Source organism: Athalia rosae, chromosome 3 (assembly GCF_917208135.1).
Source record: "Athalia rosae chromosome 3, iyAthRosa1.1, whole genome shotgun sequence".
Lineage (NCBI taxonomy): Eukaryota > Metazoa > Arthropoda > Insecta > Hymenoptera > Athaliidae > Athalia > Athalia rosae.
The window spans coordinates 17,429,413-17,454,706 of record NC_064028.1 but is presented as its reverse complement, the minus strand read 5'-3'; the positions used below and the strand labels follow the sequence as shown (position 1 = coordinate 17,454,706).

The following is a 25,294-nucleotide window of genomic DNA, read 5'->3' as shown; positions in this document are numbered from 1 at the left end:
TTTCAATACAAAAACAGAGTCCACGTAAGCGTATTGCACGTTGGAAAGCGATTTCCTCGATTCAACAACTTTGCCGTCTCAGGGATTTCTTGTGTTCTCGGTAGCCGATTTTTTGTGCGAATTCCACCACCAAAGGAATACAGCTCAAAGAAACGGAGGGAGGAGAGAATGGGAAAATAAGAAGAGAAAACGGTACGCCGGGAATAAAGTTCAACAGGTAATCGGTATAGGAGGGATATATTCCGCGGCGCGCGGGTGTATCGCGATATTCCGCGATACATTCGTACGCGTAGAGACGTACCTTTGATGTGATTCCACGTGATTAGAGGTGAAATCCTGAAAAAATCTACTCGGCGGGGAGAACGAAATAAATAAAATAAACAAATTACACATTCAAATACACCGACGTGCGGGCGAAAACTTCGCTTGAGTCGAAATCTACCGAAATTGAGATTTGAGAGAATGATAAAAACCCTTTCGCGAAGTAAACAGAATTTAGCGTCGGGGCCGGTTCAGCCGCCGCTGTGCCGCTGTGCCGCTATGCTCTCGAGGAAAAGCTGTTCACATCTTTTCTGCAGCGCGCTCCAGTTGCAAAATAAACATTTCAAGGTAAAAATGGCAATCGCGCCAGACAAACGTTTTCGAGGCCGGTATAAGGGCGGGCGAGGCAACGGCTGAAGGTAATCAGCATAGAAGGGCGAAGGGGAGAGAGCGGGTGGGGTGTTGTGGAAAGGGTTAATTTAAGTTGATTCGGGTAATTAGTAGGCGTAATTAATGCCGCGAACTCTGGGGGGGTGGTAAACGTTGCTCGCGGTGCTATTTTAGAATGTAGATTTTTTGCGGGTCCGAGGCTTTCCGACGATTCGAATCGATAATTTCCCCCTTCGAATTTCTCTCGTTTTTATCCTACGCCGCGTAATTCAGCAACGTTTCCCTGGTGCCGGAGTTGCCGATTATTGAAAATTTTAACGATCGGATCGAGTGCAGTCTTATCGAGAAATGTCGGTGGTCAAATGACACTGATTCTCGTCATCGACGTCCCGCGAAACGCCCGGGTCGTCTCGCGGAGATTTCGCAACATCTGGGGAGCGTTAAAATGCTAATCTACACTGCATCCACCGCGTAACTGTACTACCGCCGGCCAGTCTACCTCCGTATCTAGTCGCATCGGTCGCCACGCAGGTGGTCGCAAAAGTTCCCACAGTCCGGAGCCGAGCCGCGGAGCTTCCCCGCCAGCACTCTAATGAAAAATTATCCTCTTTTTAACTACCCCGCCATTAAGTACCTCGAACTCCGCAACTACTGCCTGCTGCCGCTCGGGCAGCTGCAAGAATTGTACATACATACATACGTACATGTATATATCTATAGATATCCTAGGTATATTTAAGCGCACCGTGGAAGCACGTGGGTGGCTCTTTTCGCGATAAAACCGTAAGTTGATTAAATTCCAGAATCTGACGAGGATAAAATCCAGGATCTAGAATTCATTTTTCGACAAATTCGTTCTTGTCCCTTCTTTCCACCTTCTCTATTTTTTTTTTTTCTACCCCCGTTCATCTGAATTATTCGAACCGCGATCGCGATCACAATTTTTTTATCGCGTTTTTTTTTCCTTTTTTTTTTTTTCTCTCTATCTTTCCGAAGAGAAAAAGCCATGAAACAGCATTGGAGAATTCGCATCTAGTTCCCGGGCGCGTTTCGTTCCTGAATTTATATCCTCCGCTTTCGCCGTGTACACCTAGTATAACGGCGGGAGCGTTGGGTTATATGTATAGCTAGAGCCCGGTATCTCTCTCTCGTCCTCCGAGAGCAGTTGGACCCTCGTCGCGGGCGGCTTGGCAGCTCGAAAATAAATCCTAGCTGCTCCCATGCAAATTTTTATCCTTGAGTGTACGCGATCCTGATGCAAATGTAGGTGACAAATATCCAGCGAAAAGAGGCTTTAAACGCGACCCTCTGTCATCTGGTAGCTTTTGGAGTCTGGAGATGAATAAATGGAAAGGATTACATATCCACGTGTGCTCTACCTGCAACGGTGTTACGTATAGCCACGTCCAGTGCACGCTAAATATTTCGTCCCGTAGATGTATAAATATTCCTTTTGTTTTTTTTTTTTTTTCTTTTCTCTTTCAACTTCATTCCGGTTTCGGCTTCTGACCGAAAGGCACGGAGCGACCGTACGCGCGCGTTACCTTCGTATCGGGTTACGCGGCTACAGCGAACTTCGGAAATATAACGTGTCACGTCAACCTTTCTGCAGCTACAAACCCGATCCCATTTTTTAAATTTGCATTTAAAACACCGTGCCGTTCACATAGCGCGCGGCGTTCCTCGCGCGTACGTACGAATCTACCGTAGAGGTGGTACAGGTATAATACGGGGGAAGGGGGGTGAGGGGGTGGGGGGTGTGGGGGTAAAAAGTGTCTTGAAATTTCGACGCCCGCGTATACGGAGGTGCGTAGGCGCCGAGTTATGTGCGTCAAACATTGAAAAGCCTCGGATAAATGTGTGATATACGCAGCCGACGCGTTGCGCGGAGGAATTTTTTCTCATTGAAAAAAATGAGAATAAATAAAACGGATTTTTCATTCTACGCAACGCGAGAGTAATCTCCCCGGCAAACACGAATTTCGTCGCTCGTGTCGTCGTTTAGCCGGTGGAGGGGGAGGGGAGGGACGCGGAGGAACAAAAGAAACAGTGAAAATAAAGAATAATGCACACGAAGAAAAAGTAAAATAAATAAAAAATGGTGACTACAAGGGCGATTCGGAAGTTGAACGGCGTATAGGTGGAAGCAGAGGGTAGGTACACCCCGTGATTATAAGCGTCGCTTTATTTGACTCACGTTACGAGACATTTCGCTGACGAGTTTATCATGTTTACGGAAAAGTTTCCCCTCCTTGCGCCCCCGGCAAGGACAAAAGAGGAACCAACAAACCGTAGGTCCCTACGCCGCTTCCCTTCGTCATGTACATTTTCTTATTTCTCGCGTTTTCATTTTACCACGTATCTTCTCCTCTCTATTTCTCTTATTCGTTGCCGTCCTAACGCGGGATAACTCCCGACTGACGTAACGACGTCTACTACCTACCGCTGGAACGACGAAGAACAGTTTGTCGAAATATTTTTTCTTCTCGCCGCAAGATTTATCCCGCCACCTGCCACTCCTCCCGCCTTTCCTGAGGAATCGACGAAGACGAATAATGTCGAGGTCGTCAAATTTCGCGTAACGCGCGTACGGGAGGCTGGATATCCTAACGATGAATGATTACGACCCTGAAAATAAGGGTGCGGCGTAACCAAGGATCTCCACAACGCCGGAAGTAAACGTGTTAATACGTGAAATCGTACACGTGTATCGCACGATAGGTGGGAGAATTTATAATAATTTATTCTCCGTCCGATTCGACGGAGGCAGCGGTCTGGTTGCTGTTTCCTTGGAATTACATATACGTATATACGAAATTGCGTATAAATAACGAAATATACAACGTAATGGGAGTTTCTGTTTCGTGGGTTTTATAGTGATATTTTCGGCACGCACAATGCGTCGCGTCACGCACGATATAACAACGTCTCGATTCTCCATGCGGGAAAGTTTACACTCAATAATAATAATGATAACGATTCTTCTGTAATTCGTTGTTACACGGCTCAAAGATTAACGTACAAATGGGATTATGCCATGTCGAGCGAAAAGTTTTGTATCAAGGAGCGGTACAGCTCTCACGCCCCTCCCCCCCGCTCCCCTGCGACTCGCTACCGTAGGATCGACCTAGCCAACTGTACACTGCGTTAAATCCCGTACGTGAATTGTAAAAATGATCGAGTACACTACGTTACACCAATTGCACGTTGACGACGACACGTGTATCATTCGTGTGATTACGCTGCTGGGTTCTATTTAGATTCAATCTGGTTCCCTTTAATTAGCCTTGATTACCCCGCCGTTGTATGTGGGTGCTAGATACCGAATGGAGGTATACGCCTACGCGCACGTGTTCGTGTCATGTGTGTGTGTATACGTGCGTACGTACATCTGTATAGAGTTGGCTACATTGGGAAAGGGAGTACGTATAGCACCACCTGTACCGAGCGGTGAGGCAACGGAATAACGCGTAGTTTCGAAACAGGCGTTCGCGTATGTGGATTAATACGTTGTTTAGTTTTAGCCACTATTAAAACTTCTTTTTGTTTTTTTTTTTTTTTTTTTTTTTGTATAAATTGCAGACAGTTTGTACTTTGGTAAAAATCCACCCGTTACCGTCGCGCGTAAGTGTATGGGTGGTGGTTGAGTATACGCGTGTTGTACGGGGATGGGTTGTTGAATGTAAAATGTAACCGCCCGTTCCTACGCGTCGGTTAAATCGGGCGGGGCGGTGGTGCAGAGTTTGCTGATAAATGTAGGACGTTATACGACGTAGGAACGCTCTTCTTGGTTTTGTTTGATTTTATTTGAGCTTTTTTCCCTCTTCCTCGTTCCCTTCGCTTGTTGTTTTTATTCCTTTTTCCAATGGGGCTTTTTTTTTTTTCCCAGCCTCTCATCCGTTCGCATGCCCCTCAATGCGGGGCTACCTAGTTTTACTTCGCGTTTTCAGGCCGGCTTTCCTCCCGGATAGACAAAAAGGGTAAAGATGGAGGAGAGGACGAAGTAGGAAGAATATATATATATATAGATATATAAAAGAAAAAAAAAAATAGGAGAGAGAAAAGGAATCCTTTCTTTTGAATACAAACAGCTTCTGGTCACGAGGAAAACCCTCGAGGCTCCGATATTGGACAAACTACATTCGAGGGATTGCAGAGCAACAGAGGCTGCTCAAAAGATCGATATATCGAATAGATTTCATAGGGAATACAACCCTCGCCCTACGTATACCTCCAGAAATGTATATAGGTACGTCTGTATGTAGCTCATAGAGACAAACCCACGACCGCTGTCTCATATGTATATGTATAGGTATTATCAGTGACTACCGAACAACTGCAGTAACAATACCCGAGGGTCGAGAATGGCGACGGGGTAGGTTTTCTAGGATGTACCGAAAAATTTCTGTTTAGCCAGAAAAAAACGTGAACCACGACGAAATTCAATGGCGTCAATTTTCCATCAACTGCGTGCAAACCACTACTCCGAGGAAAATGTAAAAGCGACTATTTTATTCTCGTTCATTTTTGGAAGAAATATTTCATCGTTTGAAAGAGGGTTAATTATAACGTCGCGAGAGGCTAAAGAAGAAAAAAAAAACGAGAAAAAAAAAATATGGTACCAGAAGTTCGGAAGAGAGGCACGAAGTAACAGCGGTCGCTGGGTGTAAGAAAAATGAGAGAAAAAACCGAAAAAAAAAACCAAAAAAAAAAAAAGAAAGAAAGAAATAAAGAAAGAGAGAAAAAAGAATACGCGCACCTTCAGGCAGCAGCTAAATAAAAAGGTCAGAGATTGAAAAGAGGCAGCACACCGTGTCCCCACTCTACGCGGTGGTTCGCGGAAAGTTTTGAAAAGAAAGATAGAGAAAGAGGAAAGGAAAAAAGGGGGGGGGGGGGGGGGGGCAAAGCTTTCCGGCACCAAAAGAAGGGCGCGACAAGGTTACAGCGACACACCGTCCGGATCGTTGTGGGTGTAATGCGAGCTTCACTCACTCGCAGTTCTGGGAACGTACCGTATGTAACAATCGTGGCTCCGGGTTCGAAAGAGATTGGAATAATAGATCGTGCACGGAGTTTTAGAAGAATACGTGAAATATCGTTGAAAAGCATCGCGAACGGAGGAAAGGCAAAATGATGAAATGAAAGAGAGAAAAAAAAAAGAAGAAAAAAAGAAACAAAACAAAAAGAAATGAGGAAAGAAAAAAAGGAATTGCAGGTGAAGTAGAGGAGCGGAAACTGCCGGGGGGTGGAAAAAGAGAAAGAGATTATACGGAAGCGCACACGGTGCAATTCCGACGGTGCTACGCAAAAAAAAAAAAAAAAAATCTAATCGTACACATCTCCATTCTGAAATAACCGAACACGCGAAGGGAGAATTTCATTCGGATTTTCTTAGTCGTAAGATCAAAAGAATACAAGAATCGACAAAAGTTACATTACGACCTTTGTGTTATCCCTCGCGATCCAGGGAGCAGAAAAAAAAAAAAAAAAAAAAAAAAATTGTAAAACATTCGAAACGATGCGAGCTGAGATTTTAGAAATGTCACAACTTCGCGGTGCATCTTCCCTTTCTCCGCGCATAGTTTCGAGGTTCAGCCGTGCCTGCGTGTGACACCTGACTGTTCATTATTCGTGGATTACACTTGAGTTATGGAGAAACGAGGGTTAACTGCGCGGGGGATGTGAACAGATGGAGAAAAGCACGAGGATCTCTGGGTCGTGCAGCAAAACCAACTGCCAGACGTTCTTGAGAAACTGTTACAAGTTACCCACTCTAGACACGAAGCAAAGCTCCCATAATATCAACCCCTGCCAAAAACCGATTTTCATCAGCTGGCTGGAGTCGTCAGATGGGAACACGGTAGCGCGGTCGATAATCTGCCGGTAAAACTTCACAAGCTCACGGTTTTATTTTTCATCTTTCGTTCCCCCCCTCCCCTTCCCCCTTTTATTTTTCACAAGGGCAATAAGAATCGTAGGAATCCAAGTCGAGCTTTTTCGACTCTTATGTACTTTTCAAAGTCAATCCACGAAAAAGCTTCGCATCCTGATAGATGCGATCGCCTCGAACTCTGGGAAATTAATCGCGAAACTGCAAGAAACTCCGCATGTATTTCACACGGTAGACCGCACATAACGTACAATCGAACTTACGGTTGAGCGCTTACCCTTAAGTGGAGACGAAAGAATCAGACATTTTTTGACTCACCTGAAACAAAAAAGGGGATATCACGTATTAGTCGAACCATCGCTAGACTTGGAACATGTTAAATGTACAAGCGTTGAAAAGTTTCAAAATCTCGGTTATCCACACGGCGAAAATGTGAATCGACGTGTTATCGGCTGATCGCGGAATGGTGTACACCCGGTGTAATTTCAACAGCCGGTTTCTTTGTACAAAGTATGTATATGTATATTTTTGCACGCGCACGTACAGGAGGTACGATGTGCATACGCGCGTTACACGTATATTACGGGGCCCAGTCAGCAATAGAACGGTTCTCAGAGTGCAAACAGAGGCGACTTGATGATTGTACGCCGCGCGGACGGATGGCTTCGAGTGGCAATATGTCACAGATTAAAGCACAATTAAAAAGCTGCCGTAGTGATGCGAGGCTCTGCGATGAATCTGTGTCAAGTAATTCCCCGTTGTCTGCGGAGACCGGAGAGTTGAACGTTCGTTCGAGTTGTTGTTGGTCGAACGGCGATAAGACGCAATAAACACGGATGTTTGACAATTTCTCAGATCCCCGATAAACACACCCTTTCCTCCATAAATGGCGTTGCTCTCCGATCCTCTCTCGCGTTTTCTCCCATTCCTGATATTTCGCTTCATTCGCGATCACCGTTCGTCGGATTTCCGTTGGTAATTATAACAGTTACGTTTGAAATTTTTCCCTCAAAAAACGAAGAATCGTCAGCCGCGAGTTTCGCCATGACATTACCGTAGGTGTACCTTAACCGAATAATAAGGGGCGAAAGAAAGGTTGCATAAAAGAACAGGGTGATTCGGATAGCGGGATAAACGAATCAACGCTCGACGGAGACACCCTCGAAATTTATTGGTCCACACGGGAGAGGGTTGTTGGCAGCGGAGCGCCGTGCGGCTAATGAGGGCAAACACACCTACCCCTCTGTCCCCTCCTCGCTTCTTCCCCCCTTTCGCAACTCTTCTCATCCACCTACGTTTCCTCGTTTTACCTCCCCCGTATGTATACCTCGTCCGACTCTCGGGATGCCTCTCCTTTCTCCCGTTGCCTCGCGCGCCCAACTACGTACACCCACCCCTGCGGAGGCATTCATCGACGAATTGATGCCTACCTATCTACCTATCTATCCTACCGACCTTCCTAGCTACCGATCCGAAAATATCACTTGTCTTACAGGGTTTGCGAAGAAGGTCGTGAAACCGTACGAACGGAGATGTGTAGTGAAAGGAGGAAAATGGAGATGGAAAAGTTATCAAAAATCTTTCGGTCGAAGCGTCTCATTTATTTCGTTTCCTAGTGTTCTAGGAAACTATCAAACTAGAACGTCGAAGGAACAAATGCAGAACCCTCACTTTTTCCCGTTTCACAACCTTTTGGTAATCACCTACCGCCTGATCATTTTTCTTTTTCATAACCAGTAAAAACACCGTTCGGACACTTCGTTGTGCCGTTGCAAAAAATTAACCAGCAGCTGTACCATATACACTTTGAGAAATAAACCCACGGCTGGTCGTATTGTAGGGGTGAAGGGGGGGAGGGGGGGGGGAGGGTGGAGGAGCAGCAACGAGGAAAGGTGTCATTTGTAATAGAACCCTGACTGTATACGACGAAGGTCGTAGCAACGGCGAAGACGAAGGACGAAGGTACCCCGAAGACGATTGTCTTTACGATGGAACGGAATGGAATATAGAGGACGTATCGGAACGCGCGACGTTTGTTTCCCTCCAGAGTTCCGCGCTGCCTACCACCACCACCACGTTCTCGTGGAAGGAACGATTAATTTGTGCGGAGAACCGACTACACTGGCCCGTACTGTGTCATCCATTGTTTGAATTGGAGCTTAAAGGTCGGGTAACGCCGTGGCTGCGTGTCCAAAAGACAATAGCCGCGGGGCTTTCTACTCCTCGCTCTTCGCTCCTCGCTATTCGCTATTCGCGCTCTGCGGAACTCGCGCTTTTGCGGACTACCTATACACGGAATGGTGGGTGTATAATTGATTGTCGGTAACAAAAGAACGGGCTCACGTGCTATCGATTCGACGAGGAGCACGCCACGAGTGGGTCTCGACCGATACTCTCTCTCTCTCTCTCTCTCTCTATTCCCTCTTTATAAATTTCCGTACACTCTCCCTCTCGTCGGCTCGGCTCTCCTGTCGTCACACGGCGTCTCCTCGCGACGCCGATTGGGGCGCGTTAATTAATTACGGATCGTTTGATCTCCGTACGTCGGGTATACCAAGGGCAACTGCGGGCGCACACCTTTTACTACCGTACGCGTAGCAAGCCGGATTACAAGCGGAAACCCGTGCAAACAACCGAATTCGACTACGGACACGTCTTCCTTCGTCAGATATCGAACCCCGAATCGCGAATATCGAGAAACGAAGCTGGCGGCAAGTCCGAGCGAACCTGCGAGTCTCGGGGATTCATTGGTGGCGCGTATAATGTAGGCGGTACAGCGAGATTACGGTAGGCAGGCAGCGTAGGAACGTAGACGTCACCCCCGAATCAAGCATCGTCAAATCAAAGTAGTTCGACCGTTTCCGAGACCCACCTTTGGGGGCTCCGACTTAGATTAAGATTTAGGATACGAATTCAGCGTTCAGGACTCGGGGATTCGGGATCCTCAGAGTTGCGGGTGTTGCGGTTAATCATCGGTTTCCAGGTCCGAAATCCCTTAGAAATCGACCGCTAAGCTCCGAGTGGCTTCGTACGCGTTCAAGAGTTTACTTGTAACTTTCAGATGGATGGTGCTTCGACACTTGACACGTTTCGCTCTGCGATGAGTCAGCGAATTTTCTATCCTACAGAGGCGACGTCGACGCGTTACACGTACACATACATATACACGGGGGTGTATGTTTAAGAGATGAGTGCAGCTAGCCGCGATATGAAGAGCGTATATGTAAGTCCGCAGCCTGGATCACGATCGATCCTATTTATGCAACTTCGCAGCCGTCGCGCGAAGGGTGGAAGTAATTCGAAGGAAAGGGCAAAATATTATTCGCCATTCGAACGCTCTCGCTCACTCCCTCGGCGGCTACGATAAACGTTGTAATACTCGGTAGTCCGGTAGCGACGTCGTAGCCGTACCAAATGCCCCAGGAGCACAATTCAATTTCTGACGATATATATATTCGCCACCCCACCCCACCCCACCCCACCTCCACCACCCCCTCCCCCGCCCCCCCTTCCTTGTCCCTGCAATTAACCCCGATCGATAACCGAAGGGAGAGGGGAAACACACGCCGGAATATATGACGAGTCCAAACGGGTCAGGTTGAGTTGATTGAACCAATGAACCGAGTGAATAACGACAAATATAGTATCTGTCTATATATAGCGGGTATGCGACAGAAATTTAATCTTCGAACACGGTCCACATAATGAACCTTTCCAATTAGGTGATCCCTGTCCGGTTGATAAGTTTTACGAGAGCCGAACGACGAGCTACGGTACTTGAGCAGCTGTCGCGCTTCCGTCGCTGGATGTGGAAACGTATAAGCGAATGAGCTCGAAAAAATACCAAAAGAAAAAAAAAAGAAGAAAATACAAAAATTGTAAAAGAGAAAACGAAGAGGAAATACCGACATAGAAATTTAATGATTACTATAACCAACGAGTGTGATGAATTATCGCGAGCTGGAATTCATAATTCCTATACATCGTCTACCTACGCTTGATGGATGAAATTAATGAATTTCTTAGCGCTGCCGAGTTCCCGTCTTCGCTTACGTGTATAACGACTTCAGGAAATACCGACGCGGGGGTCGGGCGATATTCTTGTTTTAAAAATTACGATTGTTAGCGCGCAGTCGGTTTCAGATGTGAATTAATAGCGCCGATATTCGCCGTTGGGTGCACACAACGCAACATCGGAGCGGCTAACGATCCCACGAAGATCCGAAGCGCTGAGCGAATCAGCCGTTGTACAGCTTGTACCTACCTATACGTACGTACATACAACCTCGGCTAAAACGATCGAAGGATAACGCGCGCGAACGTTACAAATTGCAGGGAATTGTTTGCGTGTCAGTTGGAAACGGTGGATTTGAAAACGTCAGCGTAACACGCGCTCGACTGCGTACGTAGCGCAGACATCGGGGATAGACCTCGACCAACGCCCAACGGCGAGGGCGGCGTTGGCCGTTGCCGTTTCGAGCGATAATCCCCCGGCTACAGGAAGGAAGGAAGGAAGGAAGCGAGGGGCAGCGGCAGCGCAGAACCGCCATCAGCGGGAACCGCGCGGGGATGAAACTACGGCGTGAATAAGGTGGTGGTGCGTTACCGTCGAGGTACACCGCATTCCACGGAGTCCGCGGAGGTCCCGCGGACGCGATATCGCGAGACCATACGCGTCGCGCGGACGAGAAACGCTACGCTACGTCGGATTCGCGGGGCGACGTAGCACGCCGCCACCACCACACCACACGTTGTTCGCCATTCAACCGAATTCCAGCCAAAATTTCCATTCGAACATAAATTTTACAGCGTCGTCGTCGTCGCCGAGTAACCGGGGAGAGACACACAAAAGCATTTCATAGCCTATTGTGTTGAATAATAATTTTATAACTTTGTAATTTATCGCTAATATGATAATGAGTGTTGGTCAAACCACCCCGTGCCACGCCACGCCACGCCACGCCACGCCGCGTTACGCTAACGCCGGTATTAAGGCAACGCGGGGTACGTACATACCTATGTAGCTGTTGCGTCTACCCAAACCCCCGCACCGAGGCGGTGGTACAACGGGTATACGGTGCACACGCGTATACCCGTACACCGAGTCCCTCGCGCCTCGGCGTTTATCTCAATTAATCAAAACTGAGGTAATTATTTCGCTTCTGGAGGCGGCCCCGCTCATTGTGTTGTTGTACGGAACTCGTTCCTCGCTCCAGAGATTAAAGATTTCTCGTTAACGTTTTCCGAAGAGACGTTGTTCTTACCCTCCACCCGACTCCTCGCTATATACCTACACGCTTTCTCTCAAACTCGAATTCTCACCACCGCGAAGAGATAGACACACCGACGACGCTGCAATTTTTCACTTCACGTCTCATCTTTCCCCCTGGTTCTTTCTTTTTACCGACTAACGTATACGTAAAACCGTAGCGGCTCGCGTATACATGTATACACGAACGCGGAACAAAATTGGCGAATTACAATTATGATACGAAGGTGAAGAAACTGAAAATTCGCAAAGCCGAGGACCGAATATCGTCCTAACCGTATATAAGGTCGCTTATAATACAAGGAGGCGTAATTTAATAGAGGCATCTTAATCTCACCGCTGAATTAGGGGCGTGCAAATTTGATAGAATTTTCCAGAGGCAATTAACTAACAGCTTTTCGAAAATGTACGAACGCACGACGTACATTCCGGCAACAATTAACAATAGCTGTATAGGTGTATACATGCGACTGTGCATATATACACCTACACATTTATATATATACCAAAGCTTCGAACCAGTGCAAAAGGCTTTCCGTGAACTGCAGATGGTTTAATGAATGATGTCGAATGCAACGAAGAATAACCAGAACTAGCAGCAACGGCAGCAACGGCAGCGGTACGACGAATTTAACAAAAGCAAGCTCCGCTTGCTCCTGAACTCGTATGGACAACAGACCTTGCGCGACATTTCCAGTTTTACACGCGCGTATGTGTTTTAATCTCTCCGGGAGGGCAGTCCGTTTTATACAACCCTAGCGTGTGTGTATAATGTTCACGTGCGAGTATTACGCCGGTTTTTGCTGAACAAAAAGTTTAAACACAGACTACGGAAGCCACCTACATTCTCGCCCGGGCAATAAGGAAAACATGCGGCATGGGGGTAAATTAAATTTGTTTAATAATTTACGAGTCGCAGCCCGTTAAGGCGGGGGTCGTTAAGTTTTAGTCAGGGGACGATAAATATTCATTAATGGTCCGAACCATGTCCTTGCACCCCGTACCACATATCTCTACGATACACTGCAACCGACCGGTATGAGCTTCTCTTCTTTCGTTATTTCTTCATTTCTGTACATCTGTACGTTACATCCTCCGCATATCGCAGGACAAATGGCGGTACACATGTGTTCGATGGCGAAATAACGCGTAGATTCAACGTTACAATCGCGTAACGATTCGATTAAATGTGAAAAGGTGTACTCGACCAGCTGTGCTGCTCTTCCGGGCAATTTAGAAACGTTAAAATCTATTTTTTGTCAGAGAACAAAAAAAAAAACAAAAAAAAAAACGAAGCTAAAAAAGAACTGATAGCAGTTAGAGCAATTTTTTAATTAAAGAACGAACTTTGCTCTATTTTTTTTTTCTTTCCAATGTTTTTCTATCCGTAGAGCGGGGGATCGTTATTTGATAATTGAATTGCTCGTGAAACTTTCAACGGACTGACCCAAACCGCCACCAAAACTAAGTGGGTATAGGTAACGCGGATAGGTAGACAGACGGAAAGACAGAAGTGGGTAAGGGTTTCCATTAGTGGGTACAGGTGTACGGGATTACCTTCCTCGGCAATTGAGCTCCGCGTTACATCCCATTCCGGGAAGCTTGCCACCCCTCCCCCCTCCGCCCCCCCCCCCTGTCTCGTGTCGACAGTCCCTTAAGGCTAGAGTCAAATTAGGCGGAGGGGTGCTTTTGCCGGGGCAACAACAAGAACGTAAAGCGTGAGAGGAGAGAAGGGGAGGGAGGCGGGAGCGACTCAATTCTCAAAACACGCTGTTTACCGTCGTTCAGACAATTTTTCCTGCGGCAAAAATTCTGTAACTTTTAACGCGAATTACACTATTTCCGCGTTGGACGGACGACGCGAGCGAACAAGGTACGAGGTGTACTTTTAACATTTACGATGGACTTTCAAAGTATCCGGGTAAGGTTTCAAGTTCGAATACAGCGTAGCGGTTTTACGGTGACCCCGCAGACGAGTATCGGACAGAAACGGCAACTTTCTTCAACTTTGCAGTGAACATCGGGACCCACGACCTCGGCCACAGTTAAAAACCAGCGAACAGCCCCAGTCATGGTTCGGAGGTTCCGTGTAGCGGCGAACGGCTCTACCGGTGCGCGCCGTGCTCTGGATCGTTCGACGCCCCGGAGCCCGGGCGCACTCGGCAGTCGCACTAAATCATGCAACTTGTGTACCTGGGGGTACGCCGGTTGCACTGCGAATAGTTCTACGGAGTTACATAACCGATAGCTGAGAAATAGTTTAGTACCATTTTGAGGCTATTGCTGCTGCTGCTGACGCGCGACGGTAGGACCTCCGCGCTTTTAACATTTAACCCGGAAATAGAGAAAGATGAATTATTTTCGAATACGTAAGCTCGACTCTAGATCACGCTCGCGCGAATTCGGCTATTCGGATGATAAATTCGAGGGAACGTCTCGTTTCAAAGAAACGAAGAAAACAGTTTCTTATTCAGCGTTTAGAGTATTTTCCATTTCAGCTACTTCGTACACGCCGTTTTCTTCTACCCTCGGAGCGAGACAATGTAAAACAAAACCTGATAGAAACCGTATGAAAAAACACCTTTCACCGATACAACTGCGTGCACACGGTCGTCCCGGGAAACAAGGAGATCTAATTGGCATATGTCGAGATGAGACTAGAATAGACGCACCGGCTGTATTATACCCTATGAAGCAAAAAAAAAAAAAAAGAAAAGGGATTCTCCCGTTGCACCGTGAGTAGCTACCTACGCAGAGGGGTGCGGAATTTTCTGAATACGTACACCTGCGTGTGCGGAAAAAAAAGCTGCAATACCTCGTAGCGACGCGGTGTACGCGGTACGCGCCGAGTCTAGACGCACCGGCGATAGTGGAGATGAGAAAAAAACGAAGAGGGAAAAAAAAAAAAATGCAGAAAAACGAAACGAGACAATAAAAAAAAAAATACAAAAAAAAAAAGAAAAAAAGCGCGGAGATTTTTTTCGAAAGTAATCACGCCTGACGCGCAATAGAGAGAATTTAGCGACTTGCGGACTGTACGAGAAAATTGAGACGCGAAGGGACGCTGCAGTAATATTTACACGCACACACACTAACACACACGCACGCAGTACAGGTACGATAACCCACATAGGTAAGAACCGCCGTCGTGCGGTGAGGATGAATTAAAAAGAGCGTTCTTTCATTTTTCACTTTTCTTGATGGGAACGGAAACTCGCCACTCCTTCTCGGCTTGTCGGTGAGTATGTTTTATGCAGCCCAGAATCATTCGCCGGTAGACAATAAATTACGCCACGTTATAACGTGCGCAGTTCGTGCTGGATAGGTATGTACGTACGTAAGGCGCGGTGTGTCGTACCGCGCGTACCGTGTACAAGGTAGAGACGTCACGTCTCCTTCTTCTTTCGCTCTTTTGAAAATGAAGGTAGAGCCGAGAAGCTTCAGCGCGGTGAGAAGCGGGTGAGGCGATGATGAATATGTATCTATCATCGTCACGTGGGATAGCGCAGCGGGGGCGTTGTAATTAAAAGCGATTCACAAGACTCCTAAATGCGACTCTATATACCGGGGCGTCTTCGACTCCGAGTTTCCCTCACCGCGTCGGAAGTTTCGGCTCCAATTTAACACCCCCCAGTTCGGTATTTTCTCTCCCTATCCGAGACGCACCGGCGTCTTACCTCGTATACCGCGAGGCCGAGTGGCTGAGCGCCGTTTTCGCGGAGAGACCGTAAATAGCCAAACGCCTTTCGAAGGCTCTCAAAGTTTTCCAACCTGTCGAGCGAACGGGAATTCTTTCAGGACGAATGGCTCCCGGATGGACGTCCGTAGGATATTGCGCCTCCCGGCGAAACGACTTTTTTCTTTACCCCGCTTTCCTCGACCTCCGCATCGCGATCGTGTTCGCCTTCGCTTTACCCCCCTTTCCACCACCACTTTCTTCTCCGCCGTCCCCTTTTTTCCCTCCAACCCTTTTTCTCCTCATCTCCGCGGATCCGACCCACGCGCCGCACACGGTGTGTAACTCGAAAAAAGAGTAAAAATTAGCGATTCGTCTCAAGTCGCTGATAAAACATCACCGAACGACTCTCGGATTAATTATTCCATTCGCCGTGACAAAGGAGCGTTGCAAATAACCAAGGATCCTCGACACGGGACGGGAAAGCAACTGAAATTCATTCCACCGATGCCCGTTCTCATAACGATCCATCTGACATTCTTACGTAAGTGGGACGGAGAAAGAGGGAATGGCGAGGTATGATTTCCGGACGGACGGGCAAGAGCGACGTACCATGCGGAGAGAGGTATACCATAAGTATAGTGCCTCGCAGCACGATTATTCAAGCATCAATGGCCAAAGGATTTTTCCTTCTCGCGAAAAGCCAAAGAGACAGCCGAGGCATCCGTATAAGTGCATGCCGAGTAGCGCGGAAAAGTGCGCCGGGCATTCGTACACGTACGTACATACATACGTATATATATTCAAGTACACGTAGATGAGACGAATACATTTGTCTCACGGCAACTCCTTCGCCGCGTACTCCATGGGGTTTGCCCATTTACTCACTTCGCGTATACATACATACGTACGTACCTTCCTATATCCCCCGTGCATGCACGACCGGTCACATGGTATGTGTACGAAAGTAGTACAGGAGGGGTTTGGGGGGGGGGGGGGGGGGAGGGGGGTGGAAGTCTGGTCATAAATTGGGAGCGTATTGCCCCGGGAGCAATGGTAAAAATATGCACGCGAGTGCCGGTGTACGGTTGACGGTGAAGCTCGCGGGTAGAGAAAAGGGATTATCTTATAGTTGGCGACGTCAAAGCGGCGGCAAATCCCCATACAGGAACTGCGGCACCGTGGTATAGCCGCTATACCTATAGGAGGTGGCGGTGTTCGATTTTCTTGAATTATTGCTCGACTATTGCTTCGATGGCAGCTAGTAATATTATCTAGATTCCAGAGTCCCTTCGTGCAGTAACCTCACCTCGCCGATATCAACCCTCTACACTTATACTTTTGTCATGAAATAAAAATATACCCGGGTCAACGACATCACCCTGATGTAAGTAAGTATTCCGAAGGGAATTTTTCTCATAAGATATCGTACCGTAGTTCGGTAGGTTTTTTGTCAAAAATCTGACGCTGACCGCGTGTCGACTGTATATTATATTCTGTATAAGCTTTTCGCCCTCGACGATGCAGCGGCGGCAGCAGGCGCGAAAACCCTACCGATTCCCTCACTCGCGCTCGTGGGGGAAAAAACACGGAGAGCGAGGTATGTAGAGGTATCCGTGTGAAAAGAGGAAAGGAGGACGAAGGAGAGAAAAAAACTCGGTGGGAGGGTAGAGTTGGATAAAATTGAGAATGGAAGATCGCGTATAGGAGAAGTACGAGTGTAAGAATATAAAAAGGAGTCAGAAGAGCCGCGCCGGAACGATTCAATATTTCAGAATCTCGCTCGTAGCCTCCGACACTCACCGAGCTTGAGAAGTGGAGATCTCTGTCAGTAATGTAGGTGACAATTGGAGCGCGTCTGATGCGCTCCATCCAACAATTCACATAATGGAATGGAAAAAGAACGTTTTGCTGCCCGTACTTTTCGTTGCGGCAACTTGTCTTTGATAGAACCTGATGACCGTATTATTACAAATCTAGCAAGACAAACTTACACAGCTCCGACAACTTTCGCGTAGCGATGTTAAACTTGTCCCAACTCCAAAAATTTTTCACTACATCCGACGCGAGGAATTCGATATTATTCTCCGCCTACCACCCCCCTCCCCTTCCCACCTACCCTCATATTTTATTTTTACAAAATATAACGTTAGCGACGTTTTTGCTAAAAAAAATATCTAAATAAACCAAGTGATAATACACTTCACGCGCCGCACGATACAACTCTAGTTTATCACATACCATGGGGAAGAACATGTGTAAAAAAAAAAAGGAAATACGGTACGCATAATGTATACCTATATATAATACTATATTTTGCCTTCGGCAAAATTACAAATTTCACTCCCGCAGTGCAATTTTTGCACTATGCGTGTAATATTGACAGAATATGTATGTACGAACACACGTATATCTGTATATACCCCCGTGCATATTTTTTTATGCCCTCTACTCTTTTTTTTTTTCCAAAGTTTTTTTAAAATTTTTTCTGTTTTTTTTTTTTATTTTTTTTTATTTCAAATGCGGTAGTGATTCAAAGCTACCTGCGGGCAGCGGAGCTAGGAGTGGCATATCGCGGAATTTATCTTCTACACAAATGCGGAGAGCCATACACGGATGTGTGCATATACTCGTGGTACGTAGTTCCGCATACCTATACGGTATATATATATATATATTGAGGTTGGCAAACCTGCTAGATGGGGATATGGTATTGGATGTCAGCACGAGAGAGATTACGCGGAGCTTTGAAAGAGCTTTCCCCTCCCTCCCTTGGCCCCTCGACAAGCAAGAGACCTTCTCGCTCGCACCTCATCCTTTTTCCATCGTTCCCTCTCTCGATACCCCAACCCCGCTAAACGACGACCGTCACCACTGCCAACTGTTGGATAGTTCTCGGATATATCCTTCCCTTTCTAAATATTTATCTCGCTCTTGGTTTGCCCTCGTTACCCAACGCCCCCGCCCTTTCTCCTTGGGATAAGGGCTCATCCCGTGGCGTCGCGACGTCGAGAAACGCGAGGTGCCTACGTACACTTATATACATATTATATATACGTATATATACGTACATGTATAACGCGTCGTACATAATATACGCACCGGTCTGGCTAGGTACGACATTCGCTACTATTTCTCATAAGCGATATTAGAATCCATCAGCAGACGATACCCTTTGAAATAAAAACAAAAATACGAAGATGAAAAAAAAAAAAAGAGAAGAGAGCAATGAAAATGCGTGGAAGAGAATCTCGATCATCGGAGTGCGGCGGCGGTACGCGTATACCGAAGCTGGTTCAACGTTGGTAGTGATTATCGATCGCGTTCAAGGTCGCAGAGGCGAATCGGCGAGGGTGTAGGACGGCCGAACCGGCGGTATAGAGCCTGCGACCCGTCCCGACCTCTCGTACACACGTATACCCGTGCACGCAAAAAAATTCTATCCTTTTTGTTTTCTCCCTCTTTTTTTTTTCCAACCGACCCCCGCAGGCCCTCGGCTTATTGCCTAAAAAGGGCGATATTTCATTCGGCAATCCAGTTCGGAGTGTTGATCGCGTACAGCCGAAGAAGAAGCCGCCCATTTGACAGCGCGACTTATTGCTTTATATCCATATCCAGACTTATCCTCCGAATCATTCGATAAAACGGAATCGTTCGCATAGATTCACTCGTATAAATTGAATTTTCAAAAAAAACCGCCGCGGCGAAACCGTCGAATCCGATGTCATAAATTATCAGGCTTCTGTACGTGATTAAAAAAAGTTGAAAGGGTGAAACGAAATTGCCGTAAGATGTGCTCACTGATTGCCTGACCTGAGCTTACCAAATCCCGAAACGAGTGCAGGATATTTTTCCGTCCGAGTAAACTAGTTCGGTGAGTCGGTTTTTTTTTATTAAAGTATATAAGAAAGTAAAAAACACGGGTTGGTGTATATGAGTATTCTATTGCACCCTAAAAACGTGAGGGAACCGTAGCGAACCCCGGGCCTCGTACCTTTTACATATTCTTCCGACGCGACGCGGTTTCGCACAGTTTCTGATCGCGGTATCGTTCGCGTCGACGACGCTCCCGGGTCTTTTCGTTGGGGAGGGCGCGCCCGCTACTTCCGCACCGCGTTTCATAACGATATGGAGGAAGAATCTGGCAGGCAGGGATCAGATTGGCGGCATATTTCAGTTCATTGTTATGCGCGACGTAATCGAGTGCGATAGAACGACCGTGCCTCGCAAGTTATGGCCCCAGAGTTACCCCCGGTAAGTCCCCTACCGCGATAAGAAGAAACCGAAAATTTAACCCTTATATAGCCAGCTACGCGCACACCCCACACGCACCTATACCTACTAAATTTCACTCCCTACCCATCGTCTGCCGTTTTGATTGTACCTTACGTTGCATAAATCGGCGATAATTTTTTCTTTTTCTTCTTCTTTTTTTTTTTTGCTTTCGAACGGAGATAAAACACACCCTGGGTCGAAATTCTATCGTACACCAAAAATAGCCAGATGTACCTTCGATGCACAAATTTTTCAATTTTCATCCCGCGAGATCGTCGAATCGTTTCAAGATTATCGCACAATCGATTCCACGTTCTGTGAAATCGGACTGAAAAATATCGACAAAACGTTCGAGGACCGGTTCTGAAATATAATAAAAAAAAAAAAAAAAACAGAAGAATCATAAAAAAAAGAGGAATAAAGGGAACGGAGATGAAAACCGCAATCTTTTTTCAGAACGATTCTCCGCTTTGTTTTTGATTCGCTGGCGGGTCGATCGCCCGGCTACATCCGTTTACTCGGTTTCATTTTTCTTTTTCCTTCTTTCCGTTACTCTTTTATACACCGCTATGGGCTCATGATAATGCAGAGAACGGAGACGAGAGAGTGACGAGTGAGGAACGAGTAGGACAGGTCTCCTCGGTAACGGTGGGCTTGCGCTTATAAGGGAAAAAAGAAACGCGAGTAAAGGGCAGGGAAAAAAGAGCGAGGAAAGAAGGCGGTATAAGGGCTGCGTTTTAGAGCCCCGACTTTTACGCCTACAAATCACCAGTCGTAAAATTTTGTAGTCGCGAACCACCGCGCGTTGCAGATGGCTCCCGTAGTACTCTACTACCCAACGACGAGCGAGGAGAGTTTCCGCGAGCCAGCTAGGCGGCCTAACGTCGACGTCGACGTTCTCCCGTCCCCGATATCAATTTTGGGAGGAGTTTCTCGCGCCGTCGGAGTGGCAGATAAGTTTTTCAAAGCACAAAGGGGGATTGACGCGAATTGAAGGGGGTAGCTGCCTGCGAGCTCAGCGAGCGGGAGAGGGCGATTGTAAAACTTTAACGTTGCCTCAACCCCTCCCCTCCCCCACCGCCCGCCCTCTTTACGTCGCTGCAGGAAATATTTGGATGAAATTTTCCTTTGACCAAAAGTAATAATCGCTGCAATGCAGCCCCCCCCACCCCGGTCGTTATCAAAACGGTATATATCTTTTTTTTTTTTTGTTTTTCATTTTTTTAATCACGAACGTACGCGGTGATTCTAGTAGTTGAATTTCCGAAATTGTATCAACTGCGGACGGTCGAGAATTTCCATCGTTCCCATGGAATTAGGGTGAGGATAATATTTGCTTTTTGACGGGCGGATCTCCACGGAGGGAGGACCCCCAGGTGTTGTTCGCGTTAGCCGGGACGGTTATACCTATAAACGGAGGGAGTTTAAAGTGCGTTTACGGGTTGATAGCCTCGCTCGGAGGGTGTGAAAAACAATCACGTGTTAGCCAACGGTTGAGCGCGGTGCGACGACGGGACCGTGTATAAACTAAAGCGTTGCAAAGTTGGCTAATCCCCGATTATTGGTAGCCGCATTTTTATCCCTCTCGTATTTTCCGAACATCGCCGCTGGCCTGTGTTGCGTTAAAAAAAAAAAAAACTAACGAACTAACGAACGAACGAGGATATGAATAAATTTTTCACAAAAACGGTCAAGACCCAACGACTAACAACTCACCTCTGTGCCTGTTTGTCTGCTTGTCGAACATCAGCATGGCGTCTTCGATCTGAAACAGAAACAAGAGAAATCGAATGAATTTCAGGTCACCGTCGAGTGCACCCCCGTACGTTGTGTCGTTCGCACATTATATACGTACAATGTACATACATAACCGAACCCCTCGACGTATCTACCGTATACGCGAGCACGCCGCGTATAACCAGAGGGCTTCCTATTAACGGGTATTGTTGTGTACCCGCGACAGAATTTCTAGTATATTGTGTTTGCTAGGGCGAGAGATGGAGGGCTGAGCTGCGCGAAGCCAGAAGGAAGACGAAGAACCACCACCACCACCACCATCGCCACCGACGGGGAGCGAACTAGCTCCGAGAAAGATATTGGATTCGGGCGAAGCAGCGCGGGGGTCGTCTTTGCGGATAAAAATCGTCCGCCTCTCGTCTGCCCCCGTCAAAGCTGGTAACCCCGACTTTCTAATGCCCCGGAACGGAACCGACCGAAAATAATAAACAGCGATCGCCGTACTCGTGGACTCGTCGACTCTTCGAGTCATCGATAATTTTCTTCGTCATCGCTTAGTCAGGAGCGGAAAAGAAACGGCGCACGTTCCTCGCGAGAATATCTCCGACGTGCGAGACGTCCTCTGTGTCGACGACGGTACGTACGTACGTACGTACGTAGGGCTCGGGTATACACGAGGATCTTGCAGATTGCGCACAGCTGGGCCGAGATTTACGAAGCGTATGTGCTTTCCAGCGAGGCCGTGAGGGCGATGGCGGACGGGTAAGCGGCGCGGGATTTATGGGACAGCGGAAACAATAGGGATTACCTTGGCCTTCCGTTTTCTTGGGGGGGGGGGGGGGGGGGGGGCGAGCTCCGCGGTTCCGCGGGGTCGAACCTTCGACCCTTTACGCCGCATCGAGAATAAAAGTATCGGTTATTCGCGAAATGGATCGAAGTTATTGCGATTCGACTATACATCACCGTTACATATATATATACGTGATATATATATATGTACGTAGGTATAGGCATGTACGGATATACACGGTGTACCCGAGATCGGGCAGCGCGCGTGCTCTTGCGGGGCAAAGTATTTCTCGCAAGGGTATACATATATAGGTATGTGTACCTTCGGTGTACGTCGAATAGGGTGGGCGACCTGGCTTGCGGGTCGACTCCCCGGCAAGCTAAAGTGTGTCAAGTTTAGATTGCTCAATAATTCTGCCCGCAAAGCCCCCCCTTCACGGAGAACACACGACTCTCGCAATAACTCACTACTAATTGCAACCTCGCCGGCGCGTGAACGTTCGAGCGCGTGAACCGCGTGATCCTTTAGAAGCTCCTTATACTTCGTCTACCTCCCCGTTGTTTCTTTCCTTCCCCCCCTTCCCCCCCTGCCGAACCGCGGAACCGAACGGTGCGGGAGGAAGGGGGTAGTCGGGAGGAAGCATAATATAATAGTCGTCGATAACCGATACCTTACGAGTAAAATTGCGTCCCCATTATTTATATCGGAATTAGAAATGGCGATCGATCGGGTCGTTTGGGGTGTAATTTGCGGGTGGGTGTCGAAAAATTATTCGCACGGGATGAGCTTTCGGGAATTTCAAGGGGGAATTTTCAACCACCTGACGCTGCGAGTCACACGTCGTTATTTCGACCGGTGTACCGTGTACGAATTCGATTTTTTTGCGAAATGTCGAGTGATAATTCGGGGATCCCGGAAGTATTCGAGTTTCGTTGTAATGAGTCGATATTTCGCATGGGTCTATCGGCTTTAATTTGATAACAATTTTCAATTCACAGTCACTAAAATATCGTCAAAGTCGATTATAACTCGTTTCACGAAAATCGTACTTTCCGTAATCTGGCAACAGTCCTTTGAGCTCGTAATGAAATTTTGATCAACCGCACTGTAGTTAAATTTGACAATCCTATGCCGCAAGGGAATTCTTCAACTTCGGATCATCATGAAATCCGACAGCGGGATTACCACTTGTATTATTTAACTACTCTCGGTATCCCTCCGCTAACGAATTATTTGTATTTCATTTCGACGTTGCAGCGGCTATATTTCCGACCAACTACAGCCGACTAATAATTCAAAGGAATCGTATGAACAAACAGCAAAAAAAAAAATGAAATAAAAAAAAAAAAAAGAGAGAGAGAGAAACGCGCAAGTTTGCGTTACAGCTACGATCTTTCCATCTATTATACCAACTTCGAAATTATAATAATACACGGAAGAATCGTACGATCTCTTTCCCGAAATTCTCGATGTTCTCCAACGGATATCGATAATTATTAATCATCGCGACCCAAGGGATTATTTTCACCGCAGTACCACGCACACAAAATTTTCGCTCGGTTGCGCAAGCGAACCGAAGTCGATCAAAAATTCTCATTGGCAGAAAACCGAGTTACGCATACCACAATTATCAAATGGTTGAAATTTCATAGAATAATTTAACTTTCACAAAATTTGTTAAATTTTCTTCGCGTTTTCTGCTTCTTTCCCCTCATAATTTTTGTCTCCGTATTTTCTTCTTTTTTTTTTTTTAATAATTTCGTTTCATCCATTTCACATATAGCTGGGGGATAAAACCATCTGTGATTTAAAAGTCGAGAGACGCCAAGGCGATTGCCGAGGTTGGCTATAGCTCTCGGTTTTGCTGCAGGTGCGTTAATCTCGTTAAAACCAACCCGCCCGTGCCACCCTGTCTACCGCCCCCGCGGGAAAAGAAAACCTGGGCATACAGCCACGGTATACCGTGTGCCGCCCGTTCCCCGTAATTTTCTGACGGATGAAAAGCGGATTCGTCTACGCGCGAGTCTCCGCTTATAGCGAACGCGTTCCTCAAGTTTTTTTTTTTTTCTCTCTTGTTTTATTTTATTTTTTTTTTTCTTCTCTCTACCGTCCTCCGCCCTCCTCCGTTCTCCTCTCAAATCTCCTTTTCTTGTTTTATAGGCATCCGCACCGCGCGTTCTCCCCGAGTAAGAGTAAAACGCCCGTTTGTTTGGATATCATTAACTGTTTTTTTGAGACAAAAGCCGCTAGAAAGTACAAAAACTAGAATAAAAATATTGACGCAAGATAAGAGTAAGAACAAGCAAGATAAAGAAGGAACGAGAGAAGACGGAAGAAAAGGCGGAGAAGATTTTAATTTTTCTTTTTTTTTTCATTCGTTTACCGAATATATCTGGTATTTTTTTTTCTCTATTTTTCAATGGTAAGGCTGGAACTGCAGCGACGCGGTTCTTACACAGTTTAGATTCTCCCCCAAGTAAATTAGTTCGCCACAAACAGCGGTATGGATGTTCGGTTCGCCATCTTTGGTGAGATAGCAATCTACCACTTTGTCCATAGAGGGTTGTAACGCTACTGAAATCGAACTTGTAATAAGGTACGTCTTACCTACTCATCGAGAGAACTGCCCCTAAGGGACTCGAGGCGAGAGCGTCTAGAGATACCGTACCGCACACGAGTACCTTGCCCACCTACTTCCTCTTGCCGCGCCTCGAGATCCTGCAGGACCGAATAAGAGAGAAGAAAATCCGGAAAACGGAACCGAAAACCGTTCGTTGTTTGCGCGCAACAAATTTCCGTAGGAGCGAGAAATAAAGAACAAAAATAAAAAAAAAAAAAAGGCGCGCGATCTAAAAAAAAACACAGAAGTGGAGCGTGGTGGAAAGAAAAACGTAATTGCAATCCACCCTTCATTATTTTGTTAAAAGTGAATTATATTTCGTACACGTGCAATTAGGCGAGCGTTATTCGCGGAGCGCGGTTTTGGTAGTAAATGCTTTTATCGCG

General features: G+C 46.8%; 1 protein-coding gene across 10 annotated transcripts in view; it reads right to left on the bottom strand.

Moving 5' to 3' along the window:
* Positions 1–25,294, bottom strand: part of LOC105690654 (RNA-binding protein Musashi homolog Rbp6) — a 468,805-nt gene that overhangs the window by 80,651 nt on the left and 362,860 nt on the right. For all 10 annotated transcript variants that reach the window (XM_048652726.1, XM_025747124.2, XM_025747123.2 and 7 more), the window contains one exon: positions 21,478–21,526. In XM_048652726.1, coding sequence (XP_048508683.1) covers positions 21,478–21,526 — 49 coding nt within the window. The remainder of the gene's footprint in view (positions 1–21,477; positions 21,527–25,294) is intronic.